A 27,951-nucleotide genomic window follows, 5' to 3' on the forward strand; every position below is an offset into this window, starting at 1 on the left:
TTTTAAATACTTTTATACTTTTACTTTCATCTTCCGGGGCAGGCGGGGATCGAACTCATGCGGAAGTGGTTTAAGCTTCTTAGTGCAGTGCTTTAACCCGCTGCGCCACCAGGGAGGGCCAGGAATCTTCACTTTTTTAAAAAAGATTTATTTATACAGAACTGGGGTACAGGCCAGAAGTGCAGGGGCGGTAGGAGGATTCACTGAAGGCAGAGTGGGGAGCAGAACAGGCAGATCTACTGAAATCCACTGCTGAGGGGAGCGGAGGGAGGGTCAGGAGAGGTCTGCGGAGCCCTGTGGGTCACCTCCCGGCCAGGCGGTGATCGAACTCATGTGGAAGTGGCTTTAGCTTCTTAGTGCTGTGCTTTAACCTTCTGCGCCACCAGGGAGGGCCCAAGAATCTTCATTTTTAAGTCATAGGAATCTGAATTCTTTAATTGAAATTCAAAGTGCAATTTCCTTTATGACTTTGGTACTTTTATTAAACACTCTTGTTATCTTAACTCTTATAGAGAGGATGGATGCACTAATACAGAGTTGTGAATAATGGCATTTTTAAGAGTCTCATTTAAAAAAATGCTCAAATCAGCTGCTCAGAGCCCTTTTAGGACAAGGAATATACACAGTGAGACCTCACTAACATCGTTCTTAATAGCTTCTTGGAAACTAACTTTAACAGAAACTATATGAAAGGAAATCAGATCCTTGATTAAAGCTATTATTTTCAGTGTCAACATTACAACAAATGAGTTAAATGATGTTGTCTGAGACCAACTCTACTGTACTTTATCCTGGGATGATTCCTGGTTGTAATCTAATGATCTGTAATGCTCTGTGTGTTTGTAGGAATGGCTGTGGAGTACAGTAACTGGCACTAACATAAGCGTTTATGTGTACTTTCTTCCAGATTTACCAAAAATTTATCTCCTGACAAGATAAATCTAAGTACCCTTAAGGGAGAAGGTGAACTGAAGAATTTGGAGTTAGATGAAGAGGTGCTCCAGAATATGTTGGATTTGCCAACATGGCTTGCTATCAACAAAGTTTTTTGTAATAAAGCATCTATTAGGGTGAGAATTTACTATCTGTGCAAGGCATTTCTGTTTTCATTTTTAATTTCAGCTCCATCTTATAGTGTTTTTAGATCTATAAAGCTTTTTTATTAACATAATACAAAAAGAAAAATATTTTTGTCCAATTGATTATTTAAAAGTGTGCCTTATGAATTTAGTTGAAGTCATATACTAATGTTTAATTCTAATTTATAGATTTTAGTTTTTGCTTACATTTTAACATTTTAAACATAATTGTTGATATAATAGAAAATTGGTTAGGTTTAGCACATAGCCAATGATATATTTTCATTAGCTTTGTTGTCCTATGGGATACTTTAAATTTGTAGTGAGTGAATACTTTATTTATGAATACTTAAAGATTGATACATTATTTCTTATTTGCACATTATGACTTTTATTTGAAAGTTTATCCCTTTTTCTGTTTGTATCTTTCTTAGTTTGAAATTTGATACTTCGCTCTGTATTATTATCCCTCCTTATTAAAACATACTGTTTTTATTTAACTTTGACTAACCTATGTTACATTACTTCTTGCTCTTAAAAGCTGGCTTAGTTTGAGAGTCTGCTCCATACAATTATTACATGCCAGTTTGTTTCCTAAAATTGAAATTTGGGTTCCACAGAAAGAAATTTCGAAGTTCCCTATATCCTGTGATGTTTACTTTCATTTTTGTTCTATCATCCATAAATCCAAAGTACTACAAACACTTGATATTTTTAGTGTTGGGTAGACTTTTTTTTTTTTTATTCACACGGAACTTGGGTACAGGCCAGAGATGCGGAGGGTGAGAGGATTCACCAAGAACAGAGTGGCGAGCAGATCAGGCAGATTGACAAAGTACACTGCTGAGGGGAGCAGTGGGAGGGTCAGGAGAGGTCTGCCACGCCATGTGGTCACCTCCGGGGCAGGCGGGGATCGAACTCATGCAGAATTGGTTTAAGCTTCTTAGTGCAGTGCTTTAACCGCTGTGCCACTAAGGAGGGCCCCTGTTGGGTAGACTTTTTAATTAATGACCCCACTTTCATATTTGTCTCAAAAATCTATGAAAATATTGGTCAAAATTCTAGAATTAAGAAAATTGCTAAATAAAATTTGATTATGCTTTTCTGGGGAGTCCTGCTTTAAATTACAAAATTAAAATTTGTTTTAAAGTTTGGGAAAAATGGCATTTAAGAATATCTGAAATTTTTATTCAAAAAGATGACTAAGAATATGACTAGTAGTATTTATTTAAGTTAGATACTTTGCATCTGATTTTAAAAGTATGAGTGAATTATATTCAGTTTATTACTTTGCAATTTAAGAAAAAAGTGTCTGATTAAATTTGGTATGTCTCTCACCATGTTAAAAGAGCATCTGTGTTGATTACTATTTTGCGTTTTTTAAAATATTTCTTGTTAAAGACAAAAATTTTTTGTTGTAGATTCCATGGACAAAACTGAAAACACATCCCATCTGTTTGGTGAGTTCTAAGTTGCCTCAGAAATAAACTTTTTATATTCATGTGATCTGACTACTCTGTTAATATTAATCTTTTGTTATATAGAAAAATCTTTTGTTTATAGGAAAACACTACTAATTAGCTTTCACTTTATTTTAGTGAGGCTTAGTTTTTCAATCCATTTAGTCCAAAGTTTGAACTTTGAAATGGAAAGATCTTTATAATGTTTTTCAGGTCAAGAATATTATTATTTGATATATTTTATAGTATCATTTAGCTGTTTATTGATATATTATGAGATTCTTTTTTTAAACAATATTTGATCTAGACCTTTTGTGTTTCTGCTTTCATTAATATAATAAATTCAGTAATATGCTCGCTAATGTACTTTGTTTTTTAAGGAAAGTTGAAGAAAAATTGATCACATGTTTATTGATTGATTCCACAAATATTTCTTGAATGTCTACTGTGTGTTTTGTAAATTTTATAGAAGAGACTCCAGTGAGCAAGACAAGAAATAAAACAAGACAATTTCAGATAGTAATTACTATAAATCACTGGAGTTGTATGAAAAGAAAAAATTGACAGAAGTTTTTCATTTTGGAAGTGTTTATGGTTTCACGTGTTTGGTAGCTAAGTGTTTTATATTGTAGTTCTTAAACAGGGATGAGCTTTTAGGCATGGTTCAATCCTATTCATTAATATATAATCTAATTATTAATAATATAATATTTCTAGTATTATAGATTACACTTTTGTAAAATATGATTATCTCAGCAATACAGAAATATATGGTTACTTCTATAGTTTTTTTTTTCTTGTACTCTTGAAATACATACAACTTTTCCATCATATAATAAGTAAATTGATAAAAACTGAGGCATATTATTCCTTCTTGGAATTTGTTTTTTTAGACCTTTAGGAAGATACATGAAATAACTCTGCTTCCATACTATTTACTTTGCTACTAAAGAAATAGAAATAAAAACTAGAGAATATTAAGTAAGATTTTCATAATATATGATGAAAATATCCATTATTTAAATTTTAACTTTATTAGTCCTTGGATAAAGTAATAATGGAAATGAGTACATGTGAAGAACCACGAGCACCTAATGGCCCATCACCAATTGCAACTGCTTCAGGACAAAGGTAAGCCTTTTCCAATAATCTGTATGACTTTCAAAGGAAGTACTTTTCTATACTTAGCACTGCTATGCAAAATTCGTCACTCCCTATAGCCTCTTTGTCAGTGACCTTTCCCATCAAATATTTTACAGTTTTTGTATATATGTTTCAGGAATGGCAGATTGACTTTTAGCATCCTTTATTAATCTTTTCCTTGCTTCTAAATAATAGTGATTAACCAAAGGCAGAGCAGTAGCAGAAAATGGAAACAGATGAGCTGAGGTATTTTGTAAATTGATAATCTCTTAGTCTTTGAGTTGTTTCTCTGCATAAAATTTATTCTATGCATCAGAAACTTTTAGGACTTTTAAGAGTTAAGTTGATACTTGAGAATGTTAAGACCTTTAAATAAAAATCTAAAACTCATTAAATATAAAACATTCACTCTTCATACAGATAGGTTTTAGTAGATAGATAAAAATCAGGGAACCAATTCCTAAAACTTATTTAAAAGGCTATAATAATAGCAACATCTGAAGGTTCTTACCTCTAAAACATAAACAACATTGTAAATCAATGTTATTGTAAAAAAATAATAACCTATAGCCATATTTGCAAAAATAAGTTGTAAGCAAAAAAAGATCTTAAAAAAATTGCCTATCTTTGCATTCATTAAATGTGGATCTTGTGGGTCCTCCCTGGTGGTGCTGCAAGTTAAAGCACAGCATTGTGACGCTATCACAGCCACTGCAACAAGATTTTGACCCCTGGCCAGGGAGGTGACCCACCCACCATGGCAGACCACTTCTCACCTGCCTGCTGCTCCCTCAGCAGTATATGTCTCTGTTCTGCTCCCCGCTCTGTCTCTGGTGAATTCTCTCACCAATGCTACCCCCCCACTCCTGCACCTCTGGCCTGTATCCCAGTTCTGTATGCATAAAAATAGATATGTCTTTAAAAAAATTAAAAATTTGGATCTTGTGCTGTACATTATTTTCTCAAGGCAGGAATTCTGTTCTATATTTTATGATCAGTTTATATTTGGCTCAGATGGCAGTGACGGGGGAAGGAGCTTTCGTATTAACTTCTTTATAGTTTGTGCATCATCCAGCAATTTGGTATTTGAAAGTTTAGATTTGATAGGCCAGAATGGAGCGACTTGTCTTTACATTGAGTAGAGTAAGAAAACACTGGAGCAAAAGTAGAGTTGTTTATAAGATTATTGAAAGAGGAAAAGTAGAGAAATTGGTATTAATGACTTTTTAATTAGATAAGGCAGAAATGAATTATTTTGTCAGTGTATATTAAGTGTAGCTGATAATTCATGTTATCATAGTATCAATAAGCTTTATAATTATAATTTAGTAATCCATACTTCTTGATGGCAGTATGGCTAATTTATTCTTTTTTTTTCCAGAGTTGCTCCATTATAGCTATCACTTAGGGTTCTTATTAAATCTAATGTCTGATGCTCTTTTTGAATCATTATTCATTAGGTCTAGAATGACCAAAATCATAATAGGTATGTTTAACAATTTTTTATAGGCATGCAAAATAGGGAAAACATAGACCTGCTTGATTTTGTTTCTAGGTAAGAGATTAAAATAGAAATTAATAGCTAACTCCTACTTTGCAGAACCTGTAAGTACAGGTTAATGGCTTAGTAAACATTGTAAATTTAGAAAATTAATTTTTTTGCTTCACATGGAGATAAACATCTATCTCAAGATTAATCAAACTCATAACAGATTTATTTATAAACTGGGTTTTCACCTTTTTCATTTATGATGGATGACATAACCAGAAAAATATAGACTTTAGTCTCTGATGCAGATTTCACCATTCTGGTGATAGGACCTCCAATACAATTGTAACATTTTTTCAAATGCGTAGATTAGAACAGATGGGGTTGTATATTTCAAAATTATTTAAACATAGTTATTATAGAAATATTCATGACAACTCTAGGCATATGTCTGTAAGTGACTAATATTTGTCCTTAGTAGTAAACCAGCGCTTCCATGGGATACTGATGAATTCTCCTCTTCAGTTTTCAGTTTTCTAAACCTAAAGTAGATGATCACCTCCTTTTATAACAAATTATCGCAGGCAAACCAAGGACTATATAAATTACTATACATATATCATTTCACTTAAGGACCACTGCAACCTTTTGAAACAGGTATTATTTTCATTTTACACATGATGAAACTGGGACTCAGACATTTAATAATATTAATAATATACTATTATAGACTATAAGTATGGTTATTTTATAAAGTGTTAATGAGTCAGGGGGTCAGCTCTTTGATATATATGCATTATTTCATGCAATTCTCATACAACCTGCAAAGATATTAACTGAATTCAAAGGTAAGTTATCCAAGGCTTAGAAAATTGAAGTAATTGTCTTATTACTAATGTAGTAAATCAAGAAGTGTAGCAGTAGGAATAGGTAAAGGATGTGCATGGTGAACAAAGATGGAGGATTTAACTTTTATACATGTTGAGTTTCAAATACGTGAGTGGCAGCTAGTGGAGATACTAGTGGACACTGGAGATATCTGGTAGACAGTCTGAATTTCCAGCAAGAGATCTGGATAGAGACATACGTTTAAGAGCTGTCACATTTGCAGTAATGTTCACTTGGCCATGCTTTCACCACCTCTCCTGTCAAAACATCTTGATAGTATATATTCATCTCTCTTGAAATATGACATATTTTTCTCTGTGTCTTTGCTTATGCTTTTCCCTATTCTAAAGCTTCCCTTCCTTCTTTGGAAAACTTGTCTTTCCCAGGTGTATTTCTCCCTACTTATAAGCAACTTCTTACCAAGTCTGCTACTGATTTTATTTTAAAACATTTAATTACAAACTAGATAGTTGTTAGAGTATATGTTTTTTTCCTCCTCAGTAACTTGAAAGCCCTATAATGCCACAAGTATATTTTGGTTTTGCTTATGTCCCACATTTGTTCATATAGTAACTACTCAGTAAACAGCTGACTTGAGTTAAAAATGAGCTTTTTCTGACCTTATTCTTAAATAAGAGATGATGTTTCAATTGGATTCTATAGGTTCTTTGTGTCATGAATTTGTTTAGCTCTTATTTACTTTATAGCTACCAATTGTCTGATTAATGCTTTTTGAGAATAGGCAGATTTTGATAGTGCTTTTAATCTAATTTAGAGAGTAACCTCCAGTTTTAATATCTTATTGTTTTGAGAGACTTTTGTAACTTACATGTAAACAGACTGATTATTGTTTTAACAAAAATTTGGTATTTTAAGCAAAATAAACAAAAGTATGGCAATTTAGATACTTGTGTGAGTTATTAACAGGTAAGTTGTTCTTTTAATGATTTTTATGGGTCTTAGTACAGTACATTTTGGTTTGGTTTGTTTTTCCAGTGAATATGGCTTTGCGGAAAAAGTAGTTGAGGGAATCACTGTTTCTGTGAGTTCCATCGTGATTCGCATTGGAGCAAAAGCCTTTAATGCATCCTTTGAACTTTCCCAGCTTCGCATCTATAGTGTAAATACAAAGTGGGAGCATGGAGACTTAAGATTTACTCGAATTCAGGATCCACAGAGAGGGGAGGTAAAAATTTCTTTGTTTCAGAAATATTTTATTTCTAACGAATTGGATGTTTAAAGTAATTACTTCTTACAGATATCTTGATTTACATACTACTAGGTTTATTGTTTCCAAATTTACTTTTCTCTTAATTTAATTATGAAGTGCATATATTTCAATGTTTAATTGTAATAAATCTCTCAATTTATAGAGTTGATATTTAAATTCTCTTGTAATTGGGATTTAATTTTAAATTTATAAAACTTAAATCCTATTTAATTTCCTTTGGGTATGTTATTCATATTCTCAATTTATATAAATTTTACAAATGATATGTAGAATTATGAAGGTGAATGAGAGAATTTGTTGAGGCTGTACAATTTTAGAATATGAAAGTATGGTGAATATGTCTAGAATGTGGTGAAAATTAGTGAAGGGTACATTTTAATTTAAATTTTTCCAAAATCTACATTTTTCTTATTGTGTTTTGTATGCGTAAGTAAAGCTAATCTCTGTCTTCTCCTTAGGTTTTGACATTTAAAGAAATAAATTGGCAGATGATTCGAATAGAGGCAGATGCTACCAAAAGTTCACATCTTGAAATTATGTGTGCTCCCGTACGACTAATCACCAACCAATCAAAAATCAGAGTCACACTTAAAAGACGAGTAAGTCAAATGGGGTTACCCATTTATGTGGTACAATTTGAATTGATAAGAAGTTCTAAGTAAATTTTAGCTGAAATATTGGCTTAGTAAACAATAAAAAATGAAAGGAAATATGATACTGAGGCTGCATTTGAAGAAATCTATCGTAATAACATTTTTCTGTCTTCTAGATTTAATAATTGTTAGCTTTGGTAAAGTGAGTAGATTTCTCAGATGTCAAACATTCATTAAACATAAAGTATCTAATAATTTCATTGCTCTTACTGAATCTTACTCAGGAGTGGTTGAAAAGAAAAACCTCCAATTTTCATCCACCAAAACTGCTAGCTTTAGAAGGTTATCAAGGTGTGAATGGTATATGAAGACAACTGCTTGAGGAGTCAGAAGTTGAGATTCCCCTATGAGTTGTGATAACATTTACTTAGGGAGCAGTGACTTTGAAGCTATGGTTCAACAAACGTCTTCACAATCCTTTTTATATCACTATACCAAACTAACAGTACTAAGTTGTAAAACATTTTTTCAGAGTAACAATACAAATACTCTGAAATGCAAAAAGTAATGAAAATTACCTTTTGATTAATTTGAGTACCTCACTCTCTAACATTAGTTGAATTAATTATGGCTTACTAGCTGTAAATATTAAATTACCTAAATATATGTAGCTGTATAATTTGTACTTGTTAAGGCATAGGAATTTTTTAGTCTTTTTTTCTTGTTGCATTTCTAGCACTAGGAGATACTCATTCTACACTATAAGAATGCAGTAAATATTTTGTGAGTAAAAGAAGCATCCTTAGTTAATTCCTCTCAAAAATTTAAACTTGTCTTTAATACAAGTGTATTTCAAGGTTTATTTCTTGGTTTAATTTTATAAATCTTTTTTCCCCTGCAGTTAAAGGATTGCAATGTCATAGCAACAAAGTTAGTTCTAGTGTTGGATGACTTATTATGGGTTTTAACGGATTCCCAGTTGAAGGCTATGGTCCAATATGCAAAGTCGCTTAGCGAAGCTATAGAAAAATCCACTGAACAAAGGAAGAGTCTGGCTCCTGAACCATCACAGGTATCTATGAATTAATGGGGAAGAGCCTGCACAAATTTTAAAATTTTAAAAATCAGGGCAATGGTTAGTTATCTTTATGTGAAATAGATTCTAAGACCTGGAATCTAAGCATGTTTTTTATCTAGATAGCTTACTATGCAGTTTTGTATGCATGAGACACATACACACATGGAGCTCCAATTGGATATTATATAGAAAGAAACATATGAAAACATTTAAATGCATGAGACCTAACTCTGCTCCTCCTCTGGGAGGCCCACTTTAATAATTTTAATATATAAAACAAGTAACATTAAAATAAATTGCCTTTAAATAGTTAATACATATATTTTATAAACAGGAACATCTTTAAATATAAATATAACTATTCAAATATTTGCTAAAACATTTTGGGTTCATAATCAAATTGTAATTATTTATGTAATTTTTTTTTTAGATTTTAGTTACATTCCTGTGTAATACAAAAAGTATTTTAGGATACATCTGAGCTATCAATACAAGAAACAAAATGTGCTAGCTTACTTTTCATGGGTTTATTACTAAAAATACTTATATTTGTTGTGTGTGTACTTTTACATATTAACTTACAGTGATAACACACTTTTGAATCCTTTAGAACTCTACAGTAGCCCAATCTACCCAGCAAGTAAAGACACCACAGTCTTCAAATGCTCCTGACCTAAATGATGCAATTGTGAAGCTGTTCAATGACTTTGATGTTAAAGAAACCTCTCATCATCTAGTGATTTCTCATTTAGATCTACACATATGTGATGATATTCATGCTAAAGAAAAAGGTAATGAAGCTATGTATTTCATGTTTGGGTTTTCTTAAATGCTATAGACTTTAATATGTGTAATATATAGGGTGTACTGTAAGATGGCTGGTCATAATTTATCTTTTATATGAGAAATATAGATGAAAGATGTAACTATAGGCTTAATCTTTGCTGTGAAAAGAGTGGGATCAGAACTCGGGTGGAAAGAGTGCACGGGACTATGGTGGTGGCACAGGGGTGAACTGGTGGTGGGAAGTCCATGGGAATTACAACTGAGATGAAAAAATGCACAAAATGAAGGACAATGTAAAAATTAGTTAAAAAAAATTATCTTTGCTTTAGTAGCATTTAACCACAATTAATTATTAGGAATCTTTGCATTAGTAAATTTAGATTTAAAATAATTAAAGTCTGGATAGATGACATCTTTAGAGGATGATTAAATCTTGGATTTACTGCCTATGAAATGAATTTTCATAATTTTAAAATAGTCCATAAGTCTTGCTCCATACTCTAGTGATTTTAGCATGGTTGTTTATTTACCCAGGTACATGTAAGCACAGCCGTGTGACTGCTTGACATTTTTGTCCCTTCTATAAGTCCTAGTCTTCCTAGAAGCAAAATTCTAGTTAGGAAGCTTTTTCTTTTCTCTCAATCTTTGTTTCTCTTCTTTCATTTATTCAGTAGACATAGATAACTGGTGGAAGCAGGAATGTGCTCTTGATCACTTTGAAAGTCTCTGGTTCCTTATGTAGGTGCTGGGAATATTTGTTTCTCGTAGAGTGTCCTTGTCCATAAGTGTTAGGGGCGCTCAGTTAGGCCTAGGCACAAAAATGTGGTTCTCAGACTCTGGTGAATATAAGAATCAAACTGAGGATCTTTTTTTTTTTTATATAAGAGAAGAGATTCCTTTTTTTTAAATTTATTTATTTAATATAAGAATCAAACTGAGGATTTTTTTTCTAAGAGATTTTTTTAAAAAATTTATTTATTTGTGCATACAGAACTGGGGTATAGGCCAGAGGCTCAGGTGCAATGTGAGGCTTCACCATAGACAGAGTGGGGAGCAGAACAGGCAGATCAATGAAGTACACTGCTGAGGGGAGTAGCGGGTGGGTCAGGAGAGGTCTGCCACGCCATGTTGTCACCTCCGGGGACAGGCGGGAATCGAACTCATGCAGAAGCGGCTTTAGATTCTCAGTGCTGTGCTTTAACCCGCTGCGCCACCAGGGAGGGCCCAAACTGAGGATCTTTTAAAAACAAATAGCTGGAGCTGTTTATAGATAATCTGTGTCTATAAAAATTATTCAGGATTTTAAATACCAAAGCCAGTGTTGGGAGTAGTAGTTACCCTGCCTTCATCAGACAAGGCAGCCAAATACTACTAGATAGTAGGATGGAACCCAAAAGGTGAAGATTTAGAGAGTGGAGAGGGGTTTGTTATCTTTGCTTTTGCCCGCTTTTGTGTTATTTAGCTTACAGTTAGGAACTTCAGCTGTAGTGTTTCGAAAACAAAGCCCAAAGAAATTAAAGCAAAGCAAAATAATAAAATGAAAGATCAAGTTTAAAGAGCAAACAAAAGAACAGATAAAGTGTTTTTTAACTCTTGTACATTCCTGGCTCTATTTCCTCAGAGAATAAGCTGAATGATGCTACTTAAAGGGGAAACCCCATCATCAAAATACCATCTTCATGGAAAAGATCAATAATCAGTCTATTCTAAAAGCGAGAAAGATCTGAAATGTTTAATAAATTGAAGTTAATAACTTAATATAGAATGGGTGCATAGTTGTATCAAACATTTTCCTTTTTGTTGATTTGTTCATGCTGCTTTAAAATTTGATTTTTATGTTGAAGTAACTCTGACTTATGATTTACTTTTGATCTTAATATAGTTGTGTGTTCTTGGACAACCTACCTAATCTAGAAGACTCAGTTTCCTCTTCAATAAGAGACTAGATGATACAGTATAATGTTTTAAGATTTCTGCCTTTCAGTATGCTCATTGGATATATGACCTTGGTCTATTTATTTACCCTCTTTGGGTTTCAATTTCCTTTTCTATCACATAGGGTTGTTATGAAAAGCAGTGTGCAGATTACCTAACTATTTAGAACAATGTTTCACGTGTGTGGTAGGGCTGTAAATATAAAAGTTGTGCTATTGATGTATCCTTACCTTTTAGCCTAGGGCCATGCAGATGACTGGGACTCAATAAACTGAACTGAATTTCGTAAGTCTTTAATGAGAGTTATGGTAACAGAGAGAGGAGTGAGTTATCACTGTGTGGACATCAAGTAGGTTAAGTCGACTGTTCCTTATATTGCTTAATAGCTCTCTCTCATTTCCCTCTTTTTCTCTTTTTCTAGAATCAAACAGACGTATTACTGGAGGGGCTATGCAACTATCTTTTACTCAACTAACTATAGATTATTATCCTTATCACAAAGCAGGTAAATGTGATGGTTATTTAAAGGATGCAACTCTTGCTCTAAAATTATATAGCCCATTTATTTCATTTTGTGTTAGTTTGTGTGTGTGTTAATTTTTTACAGATTGCCACATTTGCTTTCCAGTTGGCAGAAAATGTAATTGCCAAGGAAATACACATTTTATATTGATGTAGATTACTAGAATGTATAATTGTAAGAAATTGGCACTATTGTATATAACTGACTTAAGAATTTAAAGTATCAGAATGCAGAGGATATATATTATGTGACTTTGTTAATTGTGAGAAACCAAATTATTTTTAACTTTTTTTCTTTAAAGATTTATTTATTCATATAGAACTGGGGTACAGGCCAGAGATGCGGAGGGTGGGAGGATTCACCAGAGACAGAGCGGGGAGCAGAACAGGCAAATCGACTAAGTACACTGCTGAGGGGAGCAGTGGGCTGGCCAGGAGAGGTCTGCCGCGCCATGTGGTCACCTCCGGGGCAGGCGGGAATGGAACTCAGGCGGAAGTGGCTTAAGCTTCTCAGTGCAGTGCTTTAACCCGCTGCGCCACCAGGGAGGGCCTATTTTTAACATTTTAAATGATATATTTACCTACTAAAAAATTATAAAAGAATGTAAAACAAAAGGATAACAGTGATTTTAACTGAGTTATACAGGAAATTTAAAAAAAATTACTTTTTATCTTTATTAATAAGTAACATTTAATAATAAGTAACATTTAATAAACCCTTTAGTAATCAAATATTGATAGTCTCTTTTCTCTTAAATAATAAAAACAAAAAGCATGTATGTTTATGGCCAAATTCGCTGATTTGACCATATATCTACATGTACATCTTATAGTATGTGGCAATAATTTTTTAATTCACATAAGAAAACAAAGACAAATGGCCATAATGACTTTTAAAAAAGTGATAAAAATTTTCTGTTCATGAATTTCCATCACCCAGTGTTTGTCATTTCTATATACCTGACAGAATTTAAATATTACAGTATTTGTTTTCATTTTTGTTTGTAAGGCTTTGTCTTACATTCTGTCTTCCTGATTTATAAGTTACTAACATCTAAACATTAAATTATTAGATGTTAAATATATTTTTTTAACCATGGAAATCATTTCTATTTGGGGAATTAAAACTTTCAGTTATAAGTAGATTTTTCTTGGATTTACATGTATTAGTTGTTATAGGTAATACTAATCAATCTGATTTACCCTCCAAAAAATCTTAAATAAAATAGAGATATAGATATACCTCTATTTTTGTGACTGATATCCATCTTGACAAATTTGAAGTTTCTTAAGGATTTTTTTTTTGTAAGATTTGTTTACTTATGTATTGAAGAACTGGGGTGTAACCCAGAAGTGTAGGGATTGGGAGGGTGAGTTTCACCAAAGACAGAGTGTGGAGCAGAATAGGCAGATCTACAGAAATATATTGCTGAGAAGAACAGCAGGTCAGACAGGAGAAGTCTACTGTAACATCTGGGTTAGCCTCTTGGCTGGGGAGTAAACTCATGCAAGTAGCTGGCAGTAGCTTGATTAGGATGAGGCTTTAACCCGATTCTTATTTTTATAGGTAAGTTTTTGTCAGTCACATTGCAATAAATGTTTTATGTCTAGAATTGGTTCTGTGGTCTTTTTACTTGTGTTCTGGCCAATGGAGTTTTTTTTTTTTTCTTTAAGATTTATTTATTTATGCATACAAGAACTGGGGTACAGGCCAGAGGAGTTTTACTAAGTGTTTGAGCATTCAATGAAAGTTGATCAACAGAGCTACTTCTCAGTAAAATGGATTCTAGGTAGAAACCACCCCCCAGGTTATTTAAACTCTCTTCCCCTCTATTTGAGAGGGTTGGGTAAACTTATTTTGAGATTAAACAATCCTTTGAAAGCATGAATAAATCTCATTAGAAGCACTGCTGTAATGGAATAAATAAAACTTGTACATTTTTGAATGAAATATTTGTGTATTCATTTTACAGGAGATAGTTGTAATCACTGGATGTATTTTAGTGATGCAACTAAAACAAAAAATGGATGGGCCAATGAGTTATTACATGAATTTGAATGCAACGTTGAAATGCTTAAACAGGCTATAAAGGATCATAATGTAGGTTCACCTCCTAAATCCCCAACACATGCCTCACCCCAGCACCCACAAACAGGTATTTACCTATAACAACATTGTGACTTTCCCCTAATATTAATTGTGGTGTTCTTGTGTCTATATGTGATCATAATCTATTTTCTGTGAGTGGTATGTTTAGTTAATACACCTCATTTATACCATGGGCTTAGGGATCAAAGAACTTGTTTTTAAAAAAAGATTTTATTTATTTATGCAAACAGAAATGGGGTATAGGCCAGAGGCTCAGGGGCAGCAAGAAACAGTGGGGAGCAGAACAGTCAGAATGATAAAGTGCACTGCTGAAGGGAGCAGTGATCGAGACAGGAGAGGTCTTCTGTGCCATGTGGGTCACCTCCCAGGCGGGATCAAACTTTCACTGAAGAGGCCATGGCTTGGCTTAGCTACACAGTGCAGCTCTCCAAATCCACTGCACTACCAGGGAGGACCCCAAAATACTATTTTAATTAATATGACAATCAGAGTAAAATGCAAGTACAATATTGTAGTCCTTAAATGACTAATAGCCTTCTGTTTTTAACAAGAAGTCCAACTAAAATTTATTTCATGCATATCATAAATATGATGAAAGTATGCTTCCAGTTTAAAACAGAATCATCACAAAAAAGGGAATAATCCTAGTAGTCATTTACATTTTCCGATTCATATGTAAAATACCACCTATCTCATTTTAAAAATTAGCATTTATCTATATTTAACTCTCTTAATAAAAGTGTTACTGATAATTTTCCTTAAGTTGAAAGGAGTTTTTGTTTCCCACAGAAAAAGACTTAGTTCTGAAAGGGCCATCCAGAACAGCTTCAGTATTATCTCAACCATCCAAAGCAAAGCTAATGTCCAGTTCTGTTGTGGTTAGACTTGCTGATTTCAATATATACCAGGTATGCTTCTTTTTTTTTCAATTCTGACAAATGTCTTTCGTGTCTCCTGCAAGCAATTCTTACAAGCTTTCATTTTAAAATATCATTTAAAAACACCTTGACTAATGTTGAAATGGCAAACTTAGACATTATAGAAAATGTTAGCTTATTAATTTTTTTTTTTTAGATGGTAACTCAGAGTGAGCCAAAGTGGGAGGTTAAAGGCTCAATCCTCCAGACTGCAAAGTCTGCAGAGGACTTCTGATACCAATGGCAAGTTTGGGGGTTTCCAAATATTACCCACAGATTAGACAATTCACTAGAAAAAGTCAGAGAACTTGTTAAAATCCGTTATTCTCAGAGTCACATTTGTCACAGGAAAAGAATACAGGTGATAACCAGGCATAGGAAGAAATCGTAGACTGGTGTTCCGGGAGAGTTCCGAAGGTGGATACGCTGCCATTATGGCATGGATATTTAACAATAGGCACAATGGTTTGCACACTTAATTCAACAGTCTTTATGTAGGTGGACTGGTAAACCTGTAGCTCCAAAGCTTTCACCTGTAAAGGCTAGGAAGACCATTACATGTTGCTAATGCTACTCTGATTAATTTTGTAAGCATAAGCTCTCGGTGATAGCCCCAGGGGTCCACCATATGTAGGGTATTCCAAGGGTGCAGAATTGGCCACAGGAGCAGGAACAAAGGCCAGCTTTCTCTTTGGAGCCCAGTTTCCTTATTATATAGTGGTCTTACAAGAAACTAAAATTATATTTTACTTTATTGAGCTACCAAGTACTGGTTATACTGTGGACATATTTTATGGCTAAGAACTCTGTTCCATACTTATCCAGACTATAGCCATACAATATGATCTAATATAACATTCCTTTATATTAACACAATAAAATATGTAATCTATATGTTAAAAAAAAGACTTCTGATACATTTTATAATTTGTGTTGCTGTGATTTATTTTGGTGTATCTGTGACTTTGAGACTTAGTTTTTCAGAAAAGTTATCACTTAGTGGCTTTCAGCAGTTTTAGTTGTGGGAACTAGATGTAATTGCTACTGTCATCTAGTGGGTAGAGACCAGTCATGCTGCAAAATATTATACTGTTCACTGGACAGTCTCCGTGACAAAGAATGTCAGTAGTGCCAATTTAGAAACACCCTAATTTAACAGTTATTTTCTTCTTGTATTTTTGCTTCTTCCTTTATATTCTGTATATAATGAAATTTATTGAAATGGAATTAATGATAAAATTTCAGTAAAATAGCATCAAAGTGAAGGTAGGGGAATTGCCTATAATCCTAAGTGGTTGAGAATGATATCCTATACAGAGAAACACAGAGAAAGAACAAACAAGATCCTTGTAATTAGTAGTCTTTTGGGAAGAATAATTGATGTGATCAAACTATTTGATGAAAGCATTTCTATTATTTTAAAATGGATTTTATTATATTAAAATACATACAACATAAAATTTATCACTTTAAGCACTTATAGTGTACAGCTCAATGGTGATAAGTATATTCACATTGTTGTGACACCATCACCACTGCCCATCTCTATAATATCCCCCCTGAGTTTAAACTCATGGTAGTAAAGAAAGTATGGTCAAGGATTATTATGATTATTTTATATTGTAGAAACATTCTGGTCTTCAAAGTACTTGTATCTGTATTGACGCTGCCGTTTACTTATTTGTATTATTTTATAGAAACAGTCTTATTTTAAGGCACAAAACTGTAAATTTGCCAGGAATATTATACAGTGCTGATTTTATAACTGGAAAGACTCCAAAGAGGTAGTTTTATAAATAGTTGATTGTTATTTAAAAATAATTTACTGTGAAATTAAGTATGTAATAAAATTTGCACTGGGAAATTAACCATGAATACATTATTAGAAATAGTTTTAAGTTATTTACATGTTGCATAAGTTCTTAGAAAAGGACTTTTATTTAATATTACTTCAGTTAACTTATTTTTTTTTCTTAAGGTCTCTACAGCAGAACAATGTCGTTCTTCTCCCAAAAGTATGATTTCTTGCAATAAAAAATCCTTATATCTACCACAAGAAATGTCAGCTGTCTACATAGAATTCACAGAATATTATTATCCAGATGGGAAGGATTTTCCAAGTAAGAGAGTTTCCTGTTGTGTTTTTGTCCATTATTTTGAAGTTTTTTTTTCTTGGTAACTTCTACAAATGTGAAAAAAGAAACAACAGTTCATTGTTCTTTATTCTTGTTATTATTATGTTTATGCTAACTCTAGCATTTTCACATATTATTTATCTGTATGTTCTTTTCTTTCACTGAGCGATAGCTTCTTTGAAGTCAGGAATCATGTAGAAGTCATGTTTCATTTTGTTCCTGAGCTTTGACTCATTTTTGTATTGAATAGTTGTTTGCTAAATAAAAGAAGAGTGGGAGTTAGGTTAGTTGTAGTATAAAGGAAAGTTAGGTTTTTTCCTTTAGTCAAACCTCATTTTTATTTCAGTTATATAAAATGATTTTTCACTGGAAAGTGAATAATGACTTCCTTTTGACTACTAGAAAATTGTTGTGGCTGTTTGTTTATGCCCCTATGTATTTTGGGGACAACTTTGGCACTTGCCTTTAATTAAAAACATTGAACTATATGAATTTTTATTTGTATACGATGTTGACTTCCTAGGTTAAAATGGCTCTGTTAGTGTTCTTTGATGCTAAAATTGTATGCTATTGTTTCAGTGAATCTAGGACTTTTTCAAACTAAAATTCACCTTTGTTTATGTGGTACCTTTTTCATTTTAAAAATCATAGTTGAGGAAAAACATTTTGAAGGTTTTGGTATTAGGTTAAAACATTAATATCCTCTCTTTAAAAATGGAATCCCAAAATACTTAGACCTACTTCTTTGCCCATTTGTTCAGTATTGACTAAAGCGAATTCTGATGCCCATGTCTTTGTTGTTGAATAAAAAGAAGGTATCATGGAAATTACTTTGGAGAAATAAACATTGAACTATTTCATTGCTTGATCATTCTATTTGCTAAACCTTTGGTATTTGATTCTCACCGTCTTTGTGTATTTCAGTAGTCTTTACTTATTTCTCATTTGTTTCTGTCTTTATCTTCCTGACTTAAAAAGATGAGAAAGCTAAGTTCACACATTTGTTCAGTAAAATAACAAAACTGAAATTCAGGTCTGTGTTTCTTCAACATCTAAGCATCTATTTTCTCTGTGTATGACAGTGTCTCCTAAGGGTTCTCACAAGCCCTTTGTCTGCTCTTGCATAATACTGTTGTTGCCAGTCTGTCACCCCCATGTTTTCTCTTAAATAACACATCCTTGAACTAGTAGTTTTTCTTTAGAGTAAAGACTTTCTTTATGACTAATTTCTGATCAAGGTTTATTTCTACCAGTTTTATTACTGTGCCAAAAGAATTATAATCCCCAAATTTAATATATACATTTTTCCTGACAAAAATATAAAATTGTTTTTCTAGCAATTCAAGCCCTAGCTCGCCAGAGACCTACTTAAATATACTATTTTAAAATCAACTTTTTATTAGGGAAAAATTTCAAACATGTGTAAAGTAAAGTGAACTTTTCCTTTAAGAGTAATGTTTAAGAACTACAATTTTTACTTCGAGAAGATAAGGTTATTTTGAAGTCTGACTCTTGGTAATTAGTAGGAGAATCTAAGTAGTACTTCCTAATTTTAGAGTCAGCCTTAGATTAAAATATTTTTTCAGTTAGTGAGATATAAATTTTTTTTGTCTACCTAAATGTGTTAACTACCATTCATGCATATCTCTTTTGTGGAGAACATCTCAAAACTTTATCTTAAGAAAGCATAAACCTTGTTAAAAATGTCTTTTCTGTTCTTAGGGAAGATTTAAAACTGTTCATTAAAATTGTTTTTAAAATTTTTTTCTCCACAGTTCCATCTCCCAACCTTTATAGCCAGCTGAATGCACTACAGTTTACTGTGGATGAAAGAAGTATTCTTTGGTTAAATCAGTTTCTGTTGGATTTAAAACAGAGTCTTAATCAATTTATGGCTGTGTACAAGTTGAATGACAATTCAAAATCTGATGAACATGTTGATATTCGAGTTGATGGCTTAATGTTAAAGGTACCATATAAACAAGTGACTGAAAACAAAAACCATTTTTATTGAAGAAAAGTTAGCAACATTTTGGTCTAGGAATTAAGATGGGTACTTAAGTATGTACAATGTGATTGCAATATTAATTTTTATTTTGACATTTCAATTTTCAATTATAGAAATTTTAAAAGAATGGCTTTCCCCCTTTTTATTGTCTTATTTTTATTTTCTTTACTGTCCATTCATTTGGAAGTCAGCATTAGAAGTAAAGATTAAGTCAGTCATTTTTTTTTCCTGCTTCTTACCAGAGCTGATAAATTTTTTTAAAGAAGAATCAGTCATACAGTAACCCTTTTCAGTTTTCTTTGTTGTATTTTCTCACGTTTATTTTGTTATTGATATCCCAAGATTATAAGAAGTTGCTTCTTTTATTTTTTAACCAAGTAATTAGTAATCTACATTTCATGATATTTAAATTTTAAAGGAAAGAAATTTAAAAATAAAACCAGCTAGTCTAGTAAATAAAATAATCTACTAAGGCAGTTTCAGTTTTTAGATCTACTTTTAAATTTATATACCTTTTATTTCTTCTTTGTAAAATGAGGCTATTAATATTCATCAAGCTGCCTTGCAAAAATATTATAAAGTTATTATCTAAGATTTTTAAATCTTTCTACATTGAGGAATACATTTCATAGCATTTTCGAATATATTTAAGATACATTTATTTAATAATGATCTTTTTATTTTCTGAATATGGACTTTTCAAATCAATTATTTTGAATTTTTTGATGTCAATATTTTGAGGACAGAGGTGGATTATCTCTGCAAAATTATTTTTCTAACTAGTTTAACCTATAATCCCAAGTTTATTTTCTGAAAAGTGACTCTAATGATACCTGTCTAATCATTCCATTTACTCTTCTAATCATTTGGATTTCAAATATTCTAAAAGAAGTTTCCTTTCCTAAACTTGGTACTTATATGTACTTGGGTCGAAAGAGGCATTTAGTAATTGCTACTTAATTCAAATTTTTTCTGTTTATTTGTGATATTATAAGCAAATATATATAATTATGTATATATGCATAAATACATTTTTCATTATTAACTATACTTCATTGTTTATTTATTTTTTTGAAGATTTTTCTTTTCTTAGTGGTTAATTATTTAAGCCCCTCTTACTAGGTTGAATAGAAGATTTGGGAGGAGAGAGCCAGTATCTCGTGTTTGGATGGGAGAGTAGTATTTTTGATGGAAGGGGGAGTGTCAAAAAGAATTTCTGAGCCTAAGTCATGTTCTTGATTATTTTGTCCTTAAGATCTGTGAATTTGTAAGTTAAATTTATTTTTTTTTCTCTTCTAGTTTGTTATTCCCTCTGAAATGAAATCTGAATCTCATAAAGATCAGCCACGTGCAATTTCTGTTCAGAGTTCTGAAATGATTGCCACAAATACAAGACATTGCCCAAACTGTCGTCATTCTGATCTAGAAGCTTTGTTTCAAGACTTTAAAGATTGTGACTTTTTCAGTAAAACATACACCAGCTTCCCCAAGTCTTGTGACAATTTTAATCTTCTACATCCAATTTTCCAGAGACATGCTCATGAGCAAGACACCAAAATGCATGAAGTTTATAAAGGAAATATTACTCCCAAGTTGAATAAAAACACACTTAAAACTTCTGCTGCCACAGATGTCTGGGCTGTGCACTTTTCTCAATTTTGGATAGATTATGAAGGGATGAAAAGTGGAAAGGGACGACCAGTAAGTTTTGTGGAATCTTTCCCACTTTCCATCTGGATTTGTCAACCAGCAAGGTATGCAGCGTCACAGAAAGAGCTGCAGACTTATAGTCCAGTGTCTTTAAATACTTCACAAAGTGAATCCAGTGATTTGACTGGCCGGCTGAAGAGGAAAAGGCTCTTGAAGGAGTATTATAGTACAGATTCTGAGCCCTTGACTGATGGTAGTCAGAAACCAGCTTCAGATACATTTCTAAAATTTGCCACATCGTCAGATGCAGATATTCATGTCTTGGTTCATGTTCATAAACATGTCAGTTTGCAGATCAATCACTACCAGTATCTCCTCCTGCTTTTCCTGCATGAGTCCCTTATACTGCTTTCAGAGAACTTAAGGAAAGATGTAGATGCCGTGACTGGCAGTCCTGCTAGTGAGACATCTATTTGCATTGGAATTTTACTTAAGAGTGCAGATGTGGCTCTTTTGTTACATCCAGTGGATCAAGCAAATACACCCAAGGCTCGTGTTTCTGAAAATACGAGCCCAGTGGTTTCTGATTGTTTGCCTACAGAAAATGGAGAGGTTTTGTCTTCAAAAAGAAAACAACCTGGTGGTATAAGTCAACTTAATCATATGTCAGACAGCAGATCTATGAGTGTTGACCTTAGCCATGTCCCTGTGAAGGAACCTTTGCTTTTTAAATCAGCTAGTGATACAAACCTGCGAAAAGGGATTTCTTTGGATTATTTATCAGATAAAAATTTAGGAAAAATAAGTGAAGATGAGAGTAGTGGAATTATTTATAAAAGTGGCTCAGGAGAAATTGGATCAGAAACAAATGACAAAAAGGATTCATCTTATACAAATTCAAACAGTGTCTTAAATCACAGAAAAGACTCAAGTAAGCTGTCATTTGATAATGATGGTAATCAAAATATATTTTCAAATAGTTTAACTAGTAAAGAAAATGAAGCCATAGAGTCCATCTTAAAGACTGAAGATTTGCTTCCAGAAACAACTTCACTTTCTGAGAACCTGGAAATCAGTAAAGAAGAACTTGTACCCATAGTCAGGACCCTTAAATCACAGACATCTTTAAGGTAAAACTGTGGAAATTTGGGGGCTTTTGTTTTGCTGTGTATAAGCATGTATGTGTGTTGGTATGCTTACATGTTTGCGCACATATGTGAGTGCAAATTCCACGCATATTTTGGCTTTGAACAGAAAACCTCATGACACAATATGACTTTGTTAGAGCTAGCACATGGAGGAGTAGTTTCTTCAAAATATGAAAATATCTTGAACTTACTATTTTATAATTGGATGGTATACAGATGTTTTTATTTCATTGGAGTATTTATTTATTTTTATTTATTTTATTTATTTGTGCATACAGAACTAGGGTACAGGCTAGAGGTGCAGGAATGGTGAGAGGATTCACCAGAGACAGATGGAGAGCAGACCAGGTAGATTGATGAAGTACACTGCTGAGGGGAGCAATGGGTAGGTCAGAAAAGCCTGCTGCGCTGTGTGGGTCAGCTCCCAGGTTGGGGATCAAACTTGTACTGAAGTGGCTGCACTAGCTTGCAGTGCTGCACCTTAACCCATTGCACCACCAGGGAGGGCTCATTGGAGTATTTTGTTTGTTTGTTTCAGTTTTTTTTCCTTATGTATGATGATTTTCTAATATTTTTAACAGTGGCAAACCTAAGGAACGTTGCTCACCCAACCTGGCTCCTCTCTCTGTTTCGTATAAGAACATGAAAAGAAGCGCCTCACAAATCTCATTGGATACTGTTTCACTTGACAGCATGATATTGGAAGAACAGTTGTTAGAAAGTGATGGAAGTGATAGCCATATAGTTTTGGAAAAAGGTAAAACAGGACATTTTAAGAATTCGTATTTTTTGTATACAGATCTTAGAAGTGATACTTAAGTACTTTCAGTTGTTCAGTGTAATTAATTCAACAGTTAATTATAGCCCCCCAAAGACTTATTTATTCACACATGATACAGTGAGTAACTTTCTAATGGAAAATAAAATAACCCAAAAGTCTCACATTGGAGGATACCAACTACTTGCCCTATGAAGTTACATCTATGTAGATGTAGATATATATGTTTATATATGTGTGCATTTTGTGTCACACTGTACATATACACACATGTATATTTTTAGCATTTTTACCAGTTGTAAGCATTTTCTTAAATTTCTTTGAAAATATTTTTATACTGTCATAAGATTATAGCACGACTTTTTAAGCATTTTCTTGATATTGGGTACTTAGATTATTTTATCATGATTATACAAATGCTGTTAGTCATATTATTATTCATAATTTTTTTCCTGCATTTGTACTTACCCGTCAAGTTCTAGCCCCTTTGCCCCATACGGAATGAGTTTATCTTTTTTGATCACTGAGTAGCGTTCCATTGTATATATGTAAGACACTTCTTGGTCCATTCATCTGCTTGGGGGCATGGAAGGTGTTTCCATATCTTTGGCTATTGTAAATTATGCTGTTGTAAACATAGGAGTACAGGTTTCCTTTAAATTGGTGTGTTTGTGTTCTTCAGATAGATACCAAGGAGTGCAATTTCTGGGCCATATGGTAAATCCATTTGTAATCTTTTGAAGAATCTCCATACTTATTTGTCTGTGTTCTCACCAACAGTGTAGTAGGGTTCATTTTCCTCCACCCACTCCAGCACTTGTGTTTTTTTTTTTTTTTTTTTTTTTAGTGATATGTACATTTTTATGAACAGAGAAACAAACCTATATCTGGCCTACTACTGACCACTGGCTCCTACCTAGTTGCCTCACAGATATTCTTATCTTCTACTTCATTCCATAAGCAGAATACCCTATAAATGACATTTTGTTCATGTTAACCCTAGTAACCTCCCTTTGCTGTAAGATATAAGTTTTCAAAATTTTAACATTTCTGACAGTACTTTGTGTGATGTGGCCTTGGTTTACCTTTTCTTTTCTTTTCTCATGTGCTTACTATACTATATTTACTGTGGCATATTGAACATACTATAGTGTATCAGCTACTTGGTTTCTTTACTGTGATAAATGTTTTTCCACCTTGGTGTCTTTGTCCTAGTTCCTAGAATGTTGTTTCTTTATGCTTTGGTTTAAATATTATTTTGTCAGTCAAGTGTTCTAGCTCTATTAGGAACTCCCTATGAAATGGGATTTTATTAGCTCCTAATACTACAATTGTACTAATATGCACCTTACCTGGCCCGAAAAAGTACTTATTCATTCAATACATAATGAGTACCTGCTGTGTTGCCAGACACTGGTTAAAAGCTGATTATGTAGTAGTAAGTGCAGTTTTTAAAAGTTGAGGCTGTGCTTTGTATGTCTTTAATTTCTCTAATGTAATTTTCCTAGTACTTCATTTTTGTGGTGCTTCAAAAAATACAAATGGCCTTTGAAAAATACAGGTTTGAACTGCATTGATCAACTTATAACAAGCATATTTTTTTAAGTAAGTAAATTAGAATTTTTTGGAGAGTTGTGAAAATTTAAGAAAACTTGTAGATGAGTCTAGCAGCCCAAAACTGTGAAAAAAATCAAGAAAAGAGGATGTCATGAAGGTATAAGATATATGCAGTAATACTCCCTTTTTTCAGTAAGAGATGCAGATAAGGATGGAAGATAATTTGGAGTTAGGGCTGTACGACGCTGAGCAAAGAGGTCAGGCTGGACTAGATGTGTGGGATGAGAAGGGGCGAAGCTGCTGACCGGATGTGGTGCCGGCACTGCAGCTGCTGGAGATGAGTGGATCCCCAGCAACAGATTTCTTTTCATATTGTGTTTAGTGTAGGGCTTCAGTATCGCTCACATTTTATTATGGGGATTTATTTCCTATTTTGCTTACTAACTATAATTTAATTTTTCTTTGCTTTTTACCTTTTGATCAAGAGAAAGAGTTGAAGTGATAGTCTGTATCAGTTTACTTTTGTATTATTTTAGGTATTAAAAAGAACTTGGCTACAATTTACCAGAGCCCAGCAGAGACTGCAAATGCCAGTGCAAATGTACAGAATTACGGTGAGACCTCTCCAGATGCCATCAGCACAAATTCAGAGGGCGCTCAAGAAAATCAGGATGACTTGGTAAACATTTTAATAAGGTTCTCAGAAGGGATATGCCATCAGCTTTATTTCATATTCAATATATACACTTCTAAAGTCATTTATGTCTAAATTGATTGACTTAGATACAGTTTGCTCTTTCTACTCTTAAAAATTCTTCCCTCTGGCGGAGTGGGGAATGGGATCAAAAACGGGGGGTGGAGGGAGGAAGGGAGGGAAATGCACGGGACTATGGTGGTGGCACATGGGTGATTTGGTGATGGTAAACCCGCGGGGATTACAATCGAGATGGAAAAAAAAAATGTGCAAAATGATGTAAAAATAAACTTTGTAAAAAAAAAAATTCTTCCCTCTTACTCAACTATTTTTGTTTGAAATTTACTTTCCTAAATTTGTTTTATTTGTATTAAGGAAGAGAGATTGTTTTTGCTGTCTTTTATTTTTTGACTTATTTTGGTCATTTAACACTTTGTAAAAGTTTGGTGCTAATTGTGGAGTCAGTTCACAAAAGAAAAATGTTACTGGCTTATTGTAAGTCTCACTGATCCAGGCTTAGAAAAATAGGTTCTGTATTCAGTGAAAGTAATTTTTGTATAAGCATATTCTTTTGACTGAATAATTATGGAAGCTAAAGTTTGTCACTGTAATGTAACATTCTGTTTGTCACATTTGTATTTTTAAAGATAATAGTAGTTTCTTGTGTTTTTTTCTTATATGTTGTTTTCTGTTATTTGCTATACTAATATTCTGTATGCAATCATTATTAGATGTCAGTTGTGGTGTTTAAAATTACTGGTATTAATGCGGAAATTGATGTCCGGGGGGAAGATACTGAAATCTGTCTTCAGGTGGACCAAGTGATACCAGATCAGTTAGGCAATATCAGTCTTCGGCATTATCTTGGTAATCGTCCAGTAGGTAAGTTTATAATATGATTTAAGCTTATTTTGTTTTCTGTGCATATGACTCATCAGTAGTTCTATATTTGATATAATTGAATTCAAGGAAAAATGCCTTCATTTATAATATGGAGAGATTTGTTCTTTAAGATTACCTTATTTTCATAAAGTATTTTGACTAAGATAAAATCTGTTGAAGATATGTTCTCGAATTGCTTTCTGTTTATGCTGCTCATAAAGTCAACCTTTTACCTTTTTAGTCTTCCCATTCTTTTATGGATCTGAGGAAACTGAGCTCTTTTGTTTATGAAAAATGTGATAGCTTATTCCAAGGAGGTCAGACTTAGTTCAATACTATGATAAATGTTAATTTCTGTATTCTATTATCTTGCTTAAAATCAAACATTTCCTGAGTCTGGCATGATATTTAGTATTTGGAAAAATCATGGATCTTATTCTTATGATCTTCTACTTTAAGATCAACACATTTTCTTAGACACAGAGATATAAACAGCAAAACATGCGTGTATGAAGAGGAAACCATCTCAAACCATACTTTTGTCAAAGCTCATATGAAGTTACCATCATGGATTATATTCTGTAAAGAAGTGAACTTATTAGAATAGTTATATTAATAACTTAAAATGACAATGTTCAGTTTTTTTAATCTTTATGAAAGTTACTGAACAATGCTATTTTTCTTTGTTATGCACGTAGAATGCATATCTGATACAAAACATGTTGAAATATATGTAGTCTTGTATGATATCTGATAATATGCTATCATCTCACATCCTGTGAGTTGCTGGGGAATGTGCCATTTACCTGTAAATCAGCATCACAGAGAAGATTTGGCTCATGGCTTTTTTTCTCTGTGCAGGCCTTGCAGTTTACAACTGTCTATTAAGAAGTTTCCAAGAAGTTTACATTAGCAAAATGGGGGCTGCTGAGACTGTAGCTGGAAAGGCTTCATAGAAACCAGAAGAAAAAAGGAAAAGAAAAAAAAGATTGAACTTAAAATGTCAAAACCTAGGCTTAATTCTTTCCCCAAAGCTAGATCTTATTCCATATCTAACCCACTTTTCAAATTATTTTCACTTTAGATTATTATTTCCAGTTATACTTTCAGTTTTTCAGACTTCTTTTTTAATAACTCACTTGTATACTATCACCTATTATTTTGCTACAAAATGAAGAAATAGTTTTTAGAACACTTTTTATGTATGAGTTATATAGTTAGTGTATTTAAAGATTTTTAAAATTTATTTATGCATACATGAGCTGGGTTGTAGGCCAGAAGTTATGGGGTATAGTGAAAGGATTCACCAGAGACACAGTGGGGCACAGAACAGGTGGATCTACTGAAGCACACTGCTGAGGGAAGCAGCAGATAAGACAGAAGAGGTCTGCTGTGTCACGTGGGTCACTCCCTGACTGGGGTTTAATTCATGCTGCAGTGACTTCTGGTAGCCTCGTAGTGTTGAGACTTAACCCCTTGTGCCACCAGGGAGGCTGATTATTGCTATTATAATACCTTATTTTTTCTCAATGCTAATAAGTTGGTTGTTTGAGATAAATGAAAACTTGAAGGAAACGAAGAGGAAGGAAGAAAGGGAAAGAGAATAAAAAGAAAGCATAGCTGGACATTTCAAACATTAATAAGTCATACCAACTATCACTGTATTTAACATGTACTTTATATGTGTACTGTCACACCTTTGACATAAACAGTAAAAATTGTAAAGTTGTTTTCCTTTTGACTTTTTCTTTAATTGTGGACTTTAAAGATGATTTTTATTTTGTTTCATCTCTGTTCCAAAATAAAGACTTTTTGCTTAAAATTTTCTGGCAGTCAGCTAGAGAGAGAGAGAGAGAGAGAGAGAGAGA

The 27,951-nt window shown here is 33.1% G+C and overlaps 1 protein-coding gene across 2 annotated transcripts in view; it reads left to right on the forward strand.

The window, feature by feature from the left end:
* The window catches only part of UHRF1BP1L (UHRF1 binding protein 1-like), a 55,475-nt gene that overhangs the window by 21,132 nt on the left and 6,392 nt on the right, over nucleotides 1-27,951 (forward strand). Inside the window, exons 2-17 of one of the 2 annotated variants that reach the window (XM_004675769.2) lie at nucleotides 908-1,070; nucleotides 2,501-2,539; nucleotides 3,579-3,670; nucleotides 7,056-7,245; nucleotides 7,749-7,889; nucleotides 8,785-8,955; nucleotides 9,572-9,752; nucleotides 12,104-12,187; nucleotides 14,178-14,360; nucleotides 15,104-15,222; nucleotides 17,210-17,351; nucleotides 19,142-19,335; nucleotides 20,674-22,154; nucleotides 22,754-22,929; nucleotides 25,044-25,186; nucleotides 25,933-26,083. In XM_004675769.2, the coding sequence (XP_004675826.1) occupies nucleotides 908-1,070; nucleotides 2,501-2,539; nucleotides 3,579-3,670; nucleotides 7,056-7,245; nucleotides 7,749-7,889; nucleotides 8,785-8,955; nucleotides 9,572-9,752; nucleotides 12,104-12,187; nucleotides 14,178-14,360; nucleotides 15,104-15,222; nucleotides 17,210-17,351; nucleotides 19,142-19,335; nucleotides 20,674-22,154; nucleotides 22,754-22,929; nucleotides 25,044-25,186; nucleotides 25,933-26,083 (3,650 nt within the window). Of the gene's footprint in view, nucleotides 1-907; nucleotides 1,071-2,500; nucleotides 2,540-3,578; nucleotides 3,671-7,055; nucleotides 7,246-7,748; nucleotides 7,890-8,784; nucleotides 8,956-9,571; nucleotides 9,753-12,103; nucleotides 12,188-14,177; nucleotides 14,361-15,103; nucleotides 15,223-17,209; nucleotides 17,352-19,141; nucleotides 19,336-20,673; nucleotides 22,155-22,753; nucleotides 22,930-25,043; nucleotides 25,187-25,932; nucleotides 26,084-27,951 lie in introns of those variants that run through there. The other variant, XM_012720479.1, reaches the window with a different exon arrangement.

The sequence above is a fragment of the Condylura cristata genome, unplaced genomic scaffold, assembly GCF_000260355.1.
Source record: "Condylura cristata isolate star-nosed mole 26May11 unplaced genomic scaffold, ConCri1.0 scaffold00004, whole genome shotgun sequence".
Classification (NCBI taxonomy): domain Eukaryota; kingdom Metazoa; phylum Chordata; class Mammalia; order Eulipotyphla; family Talpidae; genus Condylura; species Condylura cristata.